The following is a 13,643-nucleotide window of genomic DNA, read 5'->3' as shown; positions in this document are numbered from 1 at the left end:
GGAACAAGAGCCAGAATTCAAAACAACACATGACAGAAAGTACAAGTCAACGCAATTTAATCCACAATTTAATGGAAGAAGTTTCAAATGTAAATGAAGAATCTTTTCAATCAGTTTGAATCATTTTGTACAAAGTTGACTGATGAATTTATTCCAAGAAGCTGAAAGATTGATGTGACTGTGATCCTGTACAGACTCAACTGTTCAGCACTGACAATGTTTCTGTGACAGGAGGAGACTCTGCACACTAAACACTACACAGACTCACTGAGGAACCAGAACTGGGCGAGAACCTAAATCCAGGATAAAGCGGTTCAGTGAATGTGGTGTTGAAGGTGTGGAGGTGGATCAGTGAGTCAGAGGAGACTCTGTAGAAGGACAGAGTGCCAGCAGGACAGTCCACATACACTGCTACTCTACCAGAGGAGGAGGAGGAGGAGGAGGAGGAGATGATGATGTCTGTTTCTCTGTCACTGTGCCAGACACAGTAACGACGACCATCTGAGCACCACAGACTCCAGGACTGATCATTCCCTCCAAACAAACATTCTTCACTGTCTCCTTTCCTTCTGATTCTTCTGTAACTCACTGATATAGAAACTATTCCTCTCCACTCGACCTCCCAGTAACAGCGACCAGTCAGACCAGTTCTACACAGAAGCTGAGAAAACCAGTCAAACCTCTCTGGATGATCAGGATATGACTGATCCTCCTTCACATATGTCATCTTCCTGTTGTTGTCAGACAGTTTGATGTTTCTGCTGACTGTGTTTGTGTCGACTGTGAGCTCACAGGAATCTGATGGAGAAAAAGACACAACACAGCTGCAGTTATTAATGTGTCATCAGTGTGATGATGACATCACAGATGTGAATGAGTGATGTCACAGTGTTTTGATGAATGACAGTAAAAAGACACTCACACTTCCTCAGACCTGGTGTCAACCATCGGACTCCAGCAGGCTCCACCCTGAAAGGAGGAGGGGGGTCAGAGCAGCACATCCTCTTTCAGCATGCAAACATGGACATGACATGACTCTCATACACAGAAACACAATCTGTCCATCAGGCTGCTTCTCCCTGTTCTCCCTGAACCTCTTCACCTCTGCCACTCTCCTCACACACTGAGAGTGAGCCACAGGATGTTGGTGTGTGTGAAAGAGGACCACAACATCTGAGAACACACACAAACCTCTTGTTGGATTTATCACTTCATCTTTATATTATTGGATGTTGTTGCTGTTTCCTGTGGGCGACCTTACGCTTGCTGTTTGATCCAATGTCAACTTGTGACGTTGTTTCTATATTATAGGACTTTTGGATTTGGATGTCAGAACTTTTGAGGTCCGATTCCTGTTTGAAGCTTGGAGGGCTTTTCTGAATCTCAGCTGCACAGTCTGCTTTTTGTTCTTGCTGTGTTTCTGCTGCTTTGTTTTACTGTGCAAAGAAACAAATACAATTTATATGTAATAAATCAATCAGAAAACATTGGATGTTGGTTCCCGACCTCTGCCACAGAACCAGGTGACAGAGACTCCCAGACTGTTTCCCTCCAGAACCTCACTAGTGTCACTGAAGCTGTCATTACTGTGCAGAAAATAGCTAATGTTAGCTTGCGTTAGCTAATCAGCATAGACCAGCACTAAAACCAACACCAAAACACAACATATGCTAGTCTTGGTGGTGACCAGTCACCAGCAAGACCAGCAGTGTTTCTACGCTGTTTTTTTTTCAGCAGGGATGTTAGCTAGCATCAGCTATTGTTTGCACATAAATGACAGATCACTAACACTAGCTAACGTTAGATAACGAAGATATATTGGCAACCAAACTATTAGGAGCACCCAGACCAAATTTAAACATCAAAGAAGTTTCTACTAAGGGGGGAAATCATACAACCGGATTCTTGTGGATCTGGCATGAGAAGAAAACCTGGCTAACAGGCTGTAAGGCAGCTAAGGCTTTATTTTGCTACACCTGCACACTGTTTCACCCTGATGGCAGCACGGCAGACACCACCGCATGGACGACTGCAGGAGTCACCGACATGCATCATCTTTCTGAAAGGTGAAGAAACATGAGTCCTCTCAGACCCACATGGACAGCTGTCTGAAGCTTTCTGCGTTTGGGCAGGTGAACATTGCAGTGCAGCTGGATGAGAGCTACAGGCTAACGTTAGCAGTTCATCATCACAACGATGAGGTGAGCAACAACCGACACATCCTAGCCCGCCTAATCGACTGACTGTCTCCACACTGTGGAGTGTTTGAGTTAGCTTTGTGAGGCAACGATGACAGTGAGGGCTCCAACAACCCAGGCGTCTGCCATGCTTGGTTGACTTGGTGGCATCGCTGGATGAGGCGTTTGAGGAGCACCTGAAAACTGCCACAGTTTTCAAGGTCACATCAAAGACTGTGCAGAATGAGCTACTGGAAAGCATGCTAGCTGTCATCAGGGGACATATCACGGAGGAGGTAAAGTCTGCTAAATGTGTTGCCATCCAAGCGGACGAGACCACCAACGTGTCAGCACAGACGCAGCTGGTGCTGTGTTGAGATACATCGACTCAAACCATGCGGTGCAGCAGCGTTTCTTAGAGTTTCTGCCTGTTATGGATGCAACATCGAGTCGACTGCTAGCGTGCTTCTGGACAGACTGAACGGTCTTTTGTCTGAAGGTGACAGAGAGAAACTCATTGTGCCAGCATATGATGGAGCCAGTGTGATGAGGGGAGAGCGGCTGGTGTGCAGCAGAAGGTGCAGCGCATTAAGAAAGCCCATTATGTGCAGTGCTATGCACACCAGCTGAATGTGATCCTGCAGCAAGACACTTCTCACGTCCCAGCAGGGAGAGGTTTCTTTTCGGAACTGGGCGGTATCACCACTTTTTTTACCCGGTCACCAAAACGCACCAGCATAATGACCAGATTGTTGAAAGAAGACTGCCGAGAGTTTCATCCACAAGATGGAACTTCAGCAGCAGGATCATCAACACTGTGCACGAGAACATTGATGACCTCATCAGTGTTCTGATCCATCAGGACATCGGGTTCATTGGACAGCACCACAGTGAGGGAGGCATCTGGCTTCCTGAGGATGCTGCAGGATGAACTGTTTCATCAGATCAGGCCTCATGTTGACATACTGCACCAGCAGCTGCAGGTGAAGGACACTGATGCAGTCTGCATCCAGCGTGTCCTGCAGAGCTTCACAGGCAGTGTGCAGCAATAAGGTCAGATAAAGTAATATTGTTCAATCCTTCTCAATACTGAACCTTGTCATAAAGAAATACACTCACTGGACACTTTAATAGGTTCACATGTGTAACTTAATACAAACCAACACAACAGCTCTGCTATAAAATCTACATTAATGTCATTAATACATGTTCAGTTGTTGTTGATGTCAATAAGGTGATAATTCTACTGTGTTTATTACTGAGGTCATAGTGGCTGATTGTGGAGGATTAGAGTGCATTATACTGACTGGTGTTCCTAATATTCTGTCCACTCCATTAACATGCAAAATATTATAAACACTTCAAGATAATGCAGTTCAGTCCTCCACCACACACTGCAACATCAGTAATAAAGATAAAGTTTTCTGACAGAGCCAGAGCTGAACATGTTTGTAAAAGCAGAAGTTACAGCAGTTGTTGTGTTGGATTGAATTTGATTGCACAGGTTATCTAATGAAGTGGCTGGTGACTGTAAATGCATAAAGTAAAGCTAGATACTGTTATTACTAATAGCGAGATAAATATTAGTGTTTTGTTCATGTACTAACTCTGTTGGTCTGCTCGCACTCAGAGACTCAACAGCAGCGGGAAGTAGCTACAGGAACCACAAGACCAACGAGGAGAAGCAGGAGCTGTGGAGGAGAAGCAGAAGCTGTCGAGGAGAAGCAGGAGCTGTGGAGGAGAAGCAGAGGCTGTGGAGGGAGATCCACAACACAATCCGGGCTCACACCAAACAAAGGTTCTCCTTCAGCGACCACCTTGTGAGTGTCACACTGCTACAGCAGAGATGTTGGAGCAGCACTGTGGAGGCTCTGAATGCCACTGTGAGGGTAGATCCATGCTGAACAAGGCAAAGCTCAGGAGAGAACTGTCTCATCTATGAGAATCCTGCTGTGGTGCTCTGGCACTGTACCAGGTTCTGTACCAGGTTCTGCAGAGATACAACCTCCAGGAGACATTTTATGAGAGCTGAGCGGTGTTTCTCAATGCTGAGGAGAATAAAGACGTTCCTGCGCAATGCAATGGGCCAGGAACATCTGAATGTAACGGCCATGTTCTCCATGGAGAGGGAGCTCGCCAGGAACATGCCTGATTTCAATGAGACTGTTATTGATCACTTTGCTGCTCTGAAAGAGAGATGAGCAACATTTCAATACAAGTACTGTAATGTAGTGACACTCTCATTCTTAGTCTCTGTCTCTCTCTCTGTCACACACACACACACACACACACACACAAACACACACACACACACACACACACACATCTATTAACTGTTGATGTGGGTTTTTAATAGTTATTTTTTTCTTTCAGGAGAGGAGAGACAGTCGGGCACAGCCGTTTAAGTGTTTGTGCCCTGTCACTTCTAACTGTGACTCAACAAGTTGCAATCTTTTAATACTACCACTGAAACAAAAAACATCATTTTTGAAGAGTATCATAGTATTCCTTTACTTTTGACACATATTGGCATGCATCGTTCAGGACCAGGTTTGGATTGTGAGCAGCACAGTGAATATAGCTGGCATTTGGTTCCCTGTCCGCAATTCATCTTTGCAACCCAAAGTATGCACCACTCATTGAGGCTGCACCATCGTAACCCTGTCCTCTGCATTTATTTAGAGATGTTCCCTTCTTCCCTAAAAGTCCAACAATCTCTTTCTCCAAATCAGATGCGCTTTGATCGTGGACTGCATTGAAACCCATGAAACTTTCATGTATTTTCACCTCTAATGGATTATCATTTTCATCTTTCGGAATAGTGACATATCGGATCACCTGACTGAGTTGATCTACTCTATGTCTTGAGTTGTGTCCATTATTACAGAATAAAATTATGCTTCATGGATTTCTTTCACCATTTTGTCTTGAATCATTTCGTTTTGACTTTTTGGGCTAAGTATTTCATTTTACTTTTACTAGTTATCAACCTCTGTAATACAGGGTCATACCGGCCAAGAAGTTCTATAACAGACTAAAAGTTTCTGTTGTTTATTTCTCCCAATCTCTCCCAATCTGCACGGAAAGCAGAGTTATTGGATGCAAGTGTCAAGGTAACGTCAACAATTCTTGTCAATACCTCTGACCACAAGCTGACTTCATTTTTATATTCGGAGGAAATTTGCTCATTGACTATAAGATTTTGCTGCCACGTATCATACGTTAAACAAGCTGCCATGTGAGAACGGGCATGTTCGTGTTCTCTGATCTTTCTGGATAGTCCTTGCCGGTCATTGTTACGTGTGCCGGCCGTGTGTTCTGCTCTGCTGTTTTTCTCTCTCCATCTCCCTCTGTTTCAGGTAGCACCCTCCTCCCTCTTCATCTGAGTACACCTGAGAGTAATTGATGTTCTAGAGTGGGGGAGGTGATAAAATGGCAGAGAGTGCAGGAGCAAGGGGGAGAGCACACACAGCAGCAGCACACCTGTGAGGAGGGTTTCTCCCCTCACTCTTTTGCCCCGTTGTTCTGGAAAGGTTTGATGGAAACCTCCATGCTCCTCTGGTGCTGGGGTTTTGTTGGGTTAGTTTGTTTTCCTTTTTGGGCTGGAGATTGCCGGTAGTTCAGTTATCTTGTCTCTTTTGTTTTAGGCTTAGTTTTCCTTTAGGTAGTTCAGGGGAAGGTGTGGGAACGACGGCTCACTGCGCAGCTGGTCCCACATCTTCTCATCTTTTGTTCGTTTTGGCCGGCATCTTCAACCCTCTTTTGTTTGTTCTTGGGTTTTCTCTTGAGAACTGCACAATGAAGTTTGTTTAATTGTTTACATTGAGTGTGGCATCCTTAATATGTTGCTTCCTCCAACCCCTTTGAGCCTAGTGCTAGGATTATCATAATGGAGGCCGTAACATCTTAAATTCCAGTTGTCCAGGCCAAATTATGACACACTGATTTCCTCTCACCAAAAAGCCAACAGGGCTCACAATAGACACGAGTAACGCAACCATTTGCGTGGTATCTTTGTACCTTCCTTTGATATTCTGTTGTAATACTCATTGGAAAAACACCTCCCTTTTGTATCTCTAGGATACGGACCTTCAAATCTGCATGGTCCCTGCCTCAAAATAAACTTTTTCACATTTGCGTCTGTAATATCTACAGGGAAATTAGCCCTGTCACTGGGGTAAGACGTCAGTTTTAAGAGCTGATTCAGGGCTAATTTGAAATAAAGAGCTACCTGATGCTATCTCATTGCTGCTGTCCGAAGGTTTTTTTGCAATCAGGCTGCCCTGTTTCATCCCCGTCAACCTCACCGTTGCTTTATATGTCTTCCTTCCAGTTTATATCTCTGTTGATCTTTATTTGTAGAGCCAATATATTTTTATTTGTTGAACACTCCTGGATGTAACTTTCCCCTGTGGCCATTACATTTGCCATGTATTGCTATTTAAGTTGACAGGAAAATAACAAGATGTGGCAATTGTCTTGCTGTCTATTAATTTTCCCATTGAACAGGTCACCTTAGTCATCATAAGAACAGCTGCCTGCCCTGAGAAATTCAGTGATTAAATTCATTTATGTGTCACAGAAATCTTTTAATTTGAGGTTCAGTATTTTCTGATCAGACATCTGACACAGAGGGTCTGTTGTTATTATTAATATCATCACACAGTAGTGTTGTGGTGGAAATTAGATTTAATGTTGATGTTTTGATAACCCTCTGCTGTCAGTGTGGAGAGTTAAGTGGTATAGATGAGCGGTTCATCAAGCAGCAAAACCAGAGGCCAAGAAATCAGACAGGCACATTATGAACAGGCACTAAACTAGTCTGAAAAAAAAGGTGTGACTTTAGTGTTTGTGCCAAGAGTCTACTGGTCACTGAGCTTCATCTCTTCTTCTTATCTTCCTCTCTTAACTCGTAACTATTGGCTTCAAGCTATGCTGCCTTTTCTCCTGACCTGAACTGGACAACTGGAGGTGGAGTAAATGAAGCAGACCTCCCGACACTGAACCATCTACAATCCAGATACAGAGTCTCACACTGACTGTCTGTGGCTGCAGCAAGACTCATCATACCTGAGAGTGTCCAGTCTCCAGCCTGGATCCTCCAGTTGAGCAGACAGCTGCTTCACTCCTGAGTCTCCTGGATGATTGTAGCTCAGGTCTAGCTCTCTCAGATGGGAGGGGTTGGAGTTCAGAGCTGAGGCCAGAGAAGTACAGCCTTCCTCTGTGATGAGACAGCCTGACAGCCTGCAGACACATAAAACAGCACACATCACAGATCAGCTGAGGGTCCTGATGATTCAGTGCACACCTGTGTTCAAGGGTTTAATGTTTATTAAATTCATCATCTTAGCTTTCACTAATTATTTAATCAGCACAAATACAGAGTACAACTGATGCTGATGGAAATGCCATTTGTTTTGCAAATATTTGGTCATGAACCAACATATTGATTAAAATGATGACCTGATGATGAAGCTAGAAGAAAAGTCAGAGGATCACCAAATTATTTACAGTTCATCCTGAGGGGAGCATGAATGTCTGAACCAAACCTCATGACAATCTATCCAGTGGTTGCTGAGATAAATAAATCGGGACCAAAGAGCAGAATAGACTGACGGACCCACATTTTATATAAAATGCAGTCATGTTTCCATCAGGATGAGATGTAATTATTTTGGTGATCTTCTGACATATGGGATATAATTTTTCATTTATTTTCCTACAATGTCTGGTCTAGACCTGCTCCAAATGTACAGTTACATGAAATAATGAAATAAAATAATGAATCCTGACCTGAGAGTTTCAAGGACACAGTGTGGACTCTTCAGTTCAGCAGAAAGTCGCTTCACTCCTGAATCCTTCAGGTTGTTGTTACTCAGGTCCAGTTCTCTCAGATGGGAGGGGTTGGAGTCCAGAGCTAAGGCCAGAGAAGTACAGCCTTCCTCTGTGATCAGACAGCCTGACAGCCTGTAGAAACACAAAACAACACACATCAGCTGAGGGTCCTGATGATTCAGCACACATCTGTGTTTAAGAGTTTAACATTTATTAAATTCATCATCTTAGTTTTCACTAATTATTTAATCAGCACAAACACAGGGTATAACTGAAGCTGATGGAAATGCCATCAGCTTTGCAAATATTTGGTCATGAACCAACATATTGATCAAAATGATGACCTCATGATGGAGCTGGAAGAAAAGTCAGAGGATCACCAAATTATTTACAGTTCATCCTGAGGGGAGCATGAATGTCTGAAGCAAACCTCATGACAATCCATCCAGTGGTTGTTGAGATTAGTGAATCGGGACCAAAGTGCAGAAAAGACTGACGGACCCACATTTTATATAAAATGCATTCATGCTTCCATCAGGATGAGATGTAATTATTTTGGTGATCTTCTGACATATGAGATACATTTTTTTCACTTATTTTTTTACCCTGTCTGGTTTAGACCTGCTCCAATTGCACAGTTACATGAAATAATGAAATAATATGATGAATCCTGACCTGAGAGTTTCAAGGACACAGTGTGGACTCTTCAGTTCAGCAGAAAGTCGCTTCACTCCTGAATCCTGCAGATTGTTGTTACTCAGGTCCAGCTCTCTCAGATGGGAGGGGTTGGAGTCCAGAGCTGAGGCCAGAGAAGTACAGCCTTCCTCTGTGATAAGACAGCCTGACAGCCTGCAGACACATGAAACAACACACATCAGCTGAGGGTCCTGATGATTCAGTGCACATCTGTGTTTAAGGGTTTAACGTTTATTATATTCATCACCTAATTTTCACTAATTAATTAATCAGCACTAATGCAGAGTATAACTTAAGCTGATGGAAATGCCATTAGTTTTGCAAAAATGTGTTCATGAACCAACATATTGTACAGATTAAAATGATGAACTGATGATGGCATCAGATGAAAAGTCAGAGGATCACCAAAGTAATGACAGTTCATCCTGAGGGGAGCATGAATGTCAAAATCCACATGATAACCAATCCAATGGTTGCTGAGATATGTAAGTCAGGATCAAACAGAATAGACTGACTGACTCACATTTCAAATATATATATAGATTAGTGGTGTCATTGGTTTTGTATTGTTACTTTGATGAGTGAAGGATCTGTTAAGTTGTCAGACTGTGAACACTATCAGATCATCACACTCCTGTCCACACAGATGTCATCTCACCTCTGTTGGAGGATCAGAGGCGGAATGAAAGCGCCCTTCCATTCTCCTCCGTCCCCCGTGATCCTCTGACATAAAATGTATATTTTTTTACCATGTCGGGTCAAGACCAGCTCCAATTGTACATGTTCTTAGATGAAATAATGAAATAAAAAATGAATCCTGACCTGAGAGTTTCAAGGACACAGTGTGGACTCTTCAGTTCAGCAGAAAGTAGCTTCACTCCTGAATCCTGCAGGTTGTTGTTACTCAGGTCCAGCTCTCTCAGACTAGAGGACTGGGAGCTGAGAACTGAGGACAGAGCTTCACAGCTTCTCTCTGAGAGGCCACAGCCACTCAGTCTGGATGAAGAATAATGAGCAGAATAAGAAAATAATATTTCTATTTGGGTCAATAACAGCACATTTACTGCATCCTGAAGAAACTTCTCCACACTTACAGAGCTTTGTTGGAGGCTTTGACCACTGGCAGCAGCCTCAGAAGAGCCTCCTCTGAAGCACAGTATTTCTTCAGGTCAAACACATCCAGATCTTTTTCTGATGTCACTAAGATGAAGACCAGAGCTGACCACTGAGCAGGAGACAGTTCATCTGTGGAGAGACTTCCTGATCTCAGGAACTGTTGGATCTCCTCCTCTAGAGAACGATCGTTCAGTTCATTCAGACAGTGGAACAGATTGATGCTTCTCTCTGCAGACAGATTCTCTTTGAACTTCTTCTTGATGTACACAACTGTTTCCTGATTGGTCCGTGAGCTACTTCCTGTCTGTGTCTGCAGACCTCGCAGGAGATTCTGATTGGACTGTAGCGAAAGACCGAGGAGGAAGCGGAGGAACAAGTCCAGGTGTCCATTTGGACTCTTCAAGGCCTGGTCCACAGCAATCTGGTAGAGACGTGTCTCTGCAGACTGACAGTCTGTTGTTTGTTCCTCTACAAGCAAATTGACTCCAGAGTTGATGGACGTCAGATGGACATGAAGAGCAGCCAGAAACTCCTGAACACTCAGATGGACGAAGCAGAACACCTTGTCCTGGTACAGTCCACTCTCCTCTTTAAAGATCTGTGTGAACACTCCTGAGTACACTGAGGCTGCTCTGATATCGATGCCACACTCTGTCAGGTCTGATTCATAGAAGATCAGGTTTCCTTTCTGCAGCTGATCAAAAGCCAGTTTTCCCAGAGATTCAATCATTTTCCTGCTCTCTGGAGTCCAGTGTGAATCTGTCTCAGCTCCTCCATCATACTTGACCTTCTTCCGTTTGGACTGAACCACCAGGAAGTGGATGTACATCTCAGTCAGGGTCTTGGGCAGCTCTGCTCCCTCTCTGGTCTTCAACACTTTCTCCAGAACTGTAGCAGTAATCCAGCAGAAGACTGGGATGTGGCACATGATGTGGAGGCTTCGTGATATCTTGATGTGGGAGATGATTCTGCTGGCCTGCTTCTTGTCTCTGAATTTCTTCATGAAGTACTCCTCCTTCTGTGGGTCTGTGAACCCTCTGACCTCTGTCACCATGTCAACACACTCAGGAGGGATCTGATTGGCCGCTGCAGGTCGTGTGGTTATCCAGAGGCAAGCAGAGGGAAGCAGTTTCCCCCTAATGAGGTTTGTCAGCAGCACATCCACTGAGGTGGACACTCTAACATCAGTCAGGATCTCAGTGTTGTGGAAGTCCAGAGGAAGTCGACACTCATCCAGACCGTCAAAGATGAACACAACCTGGAACTCTTCAAAGCTGCAGATTTCTTTGGTTTCATTGAAGAAGTTATGAACAAGTTCCACCAAGCTGAACTTTTTCTCTTTCAGCACATTCAGCTCTCTGAAAGTGAATGGAAATGTGAACTGTATGTCCTGGTTGGCTTTGTCTTCAGCCCAGTCCAGAGTGAACTTCTGTGTTAAGACTGTTTTCCCGATGCCAGCCACTCCCTTTGTCATCACTGTTCTGATTGGTTCGTCTCTTCCAGGTGAGGGTTTAAAGATGTCTTCTTGTCTAATGGTTGTTTCTGGGGTGTCTGGTTTCCTGGATGCTGTTTCAATCTGTCTGACCTCATGTTCTTTATTGACCTCTGCAGTCCCTCCCTCTGTGATGTAGAGCTCTGTGTAGATCTGATTCAGAAGGGTTGGGTTTCCTGCTTTTGCGATCCCCTCAAACACACACTGGAACTTCTTCTGAAGGTTAGATTTAAGTTTACGCTGACAAACTGCAGAATGACTTCCTGAATGAACACACAACAAAGATCGCCAGGGTTGGCATTTCATGTGTCTGGATGAGCCAGTTTTGTATTTATAATTGTTTTATCTGAACAAATTTCTGACAGCAGAGAAGGCTGCTGCCTCTGATTCTTCACATACTCTGAGTATCTGCAGCATTCATTATGAAAAACAAATTAACACCTTTAGAATATCAGATAATTTATAACAAGCTTGATTTTTAAAGGTTGTGATGCTGATGAAAGTGTAAATAAAACAGTATTTCATCATTTGTAAACAAACAGTGTTTTGTTGAACCTGTCCCAACTAGAAACATCAAAAAAGCATTGACTTGACCTCCATGGAGCTGGGCAATATAGCCAAAAATATCATCAGAATTTAAATTTAAATGATGTCACCATTCACCAAAGCCACACTTCAATTTTCCATTTAAACGTTTTATCAGCACTCACGGCTGTGATATTAGCCCCTTTTAGATAGAAAAGGCAGCACATTTGCTCCAAGGTAAGTGTGGCGATGTGCCGGCCTCTCTTTCTAAAATGGAGGTGTAATATTTCTCCTTTTCCAAAAGGCGCCTCTGAGGTAGGCGTAAACATGTGACGTGACGTGTAGCTCGAAGTTGGGCAGTGAACAATGACAACGAATTTGTCTTCAAAATAAGAGCTTTACATTGCACCCTATCGGAGTTTAGAACCGGGTTCTTAGCCGGGTTCTGGATCTCCTGGATCTCAGCGGCTGTCCAATTGCTCATGTTAATGTCCGCGGATGTCCAGTGTAGGTAATTGACACCTCTGCCCATCTCACCCACGGGACAGCACATTTCCGCCTCGGTTTTAGATAGCAGTCAAGGCGGAAATAAGTGTACCCTCCGAGGTGGAAAATTGGCGGACCAAAACAGACCCCCAATTTGCTGCCCTCTGCCTAAACCGCGGACCGAGCCACCAAATGGACGGGCAAATTGGCAGCTTGGTGCTCTGTCTAAAGACGGCTATTGTCAGACTTAGACTTTTATGCCCTGACAGCTGTTATTTATATTCTTATGAGGTGCACTTGAACGCACCCTGATGTCCCTGTCCACAAACATTACCTTTGCCATACAAAGCACTATAGATTTCAGATTTTAAGATGTGCACCTGAATGCACCATGAGTCTCTAGACTATCACCCTCTAAACAACAGCAGCTTTACCTTCAGTCTGAGAGGAGGACGCTCCTCTGTCCTCTGGAGCTCCTCCAGCACCTTTAACATCCTCTGACACTGACAGAGAAAGAGATTATGTGTTATATTAGTTATATTAACATTATATTATTCATTAATTATTATATTATTCTAACCAAAAAGGGCCTAACTCAGGACAAGTGTCATTGGTAAGGTTTCATGATGTCCTCTAGCTGTCTTTGGGGTTCTACTTCCACAAAAAACTTTTTTTGTTGTTTTTGCCACTTTCAGTTTGAACATCTGGTTATTCTGTGGTGTGATCTGGATATACAGTTGTGTATGTTAGACACTAGAGAGGGCTCTAAGATGAGGATTACCTGGGCTGCAATGTATGTTGGGAGTTGGACTATGTTTTGACTGAGCGGCCAGTAAAGTACATTAACTTCAGCTCTCTACAGTCATGTCTTTATTCACTACCTTAAAGTGAAACTCTCGCCAAAAAGCAACCAAGGCTTAATTTGTGAATGTATATGAGTCAAAGTTGTTTAATGAATTTTTTCTCTCTTTGCTTTCACTCAGTTATAATTGAGTCAAACTACACTTGGTTCTTCACAAACCAGAGACAACAGCAGCTTTACCTTCAGTCTGAGAGGAGGACGCTCCTCTGTTCTCTGGAGCTCCTCCAGCACCTTTAACATCCACTGACACTGACAGAGAAAGAGACATTGTGAGTTATTGTTTCAGTTTTTCTTCATATTTATATTGTTTTCGTACTGTAGGTTACGTAGTTTATTCTTGGACAGTTGATTAGTTAGAATGTGATCTCCACCAATTCATCTTCATTTTTAGATAATATTATTCTGGACTGTGGTTGTTAAAAAAGTCTGTGAATAAAATCATTCAAATTATGAA

General features: G+C 43.4%; 1 protein-coding gene across 1 annotated transcript; it reads right to left on the bottom strand.

The window, feature by feature from the left end:
* Window positions 1-170: 170 nt before the first annotated feature.
* LOC115576524 (NLR family CARD domain-containing protein 3-like) lies at window positions 171-12,325 on the bottom strand. The gene is made up of 7 exons (XM_030409056.1): window positions 12,251-12,325; window positions 9,803-11,556; window positions 9,531-9,704; window positions 8,688-8,861; window positions 7,248-7,421; window positions 923-969; window positions 171-798 (listed from the first exon to the last, which is right to left on the bottom strand). Exons 1-7 carry the CDS (start codon window positions 12,323-12,325, stop codon window positions 248-250), a joined length of 2,949 nt encoding a protein of 982 aa, XP_030264916.1. The 3' UTR covers window positions 171-247.
* Window positions 12,326-13,643: the final 1,318 nt, after the last annotated feature.

Source organism: Sparus aurata, chromosome 24 (assembly GCF_900880675.1).
Source record: "Sparus aurata chromosome 24, fSpaAur1.1, whole genome shotgun sequence".
NCBI classification, from domain to species: Eukaryota; Metazoa; Chordata; class Actinopteri; order Spariformes; family Sparidae; genus Sparus; species Sparus aurata.
The sequence above is the reverse complement of the archived record's forward strand: the minus strand, read 5'-3'. Positions and strand labels throughout refer to the sequence as shown.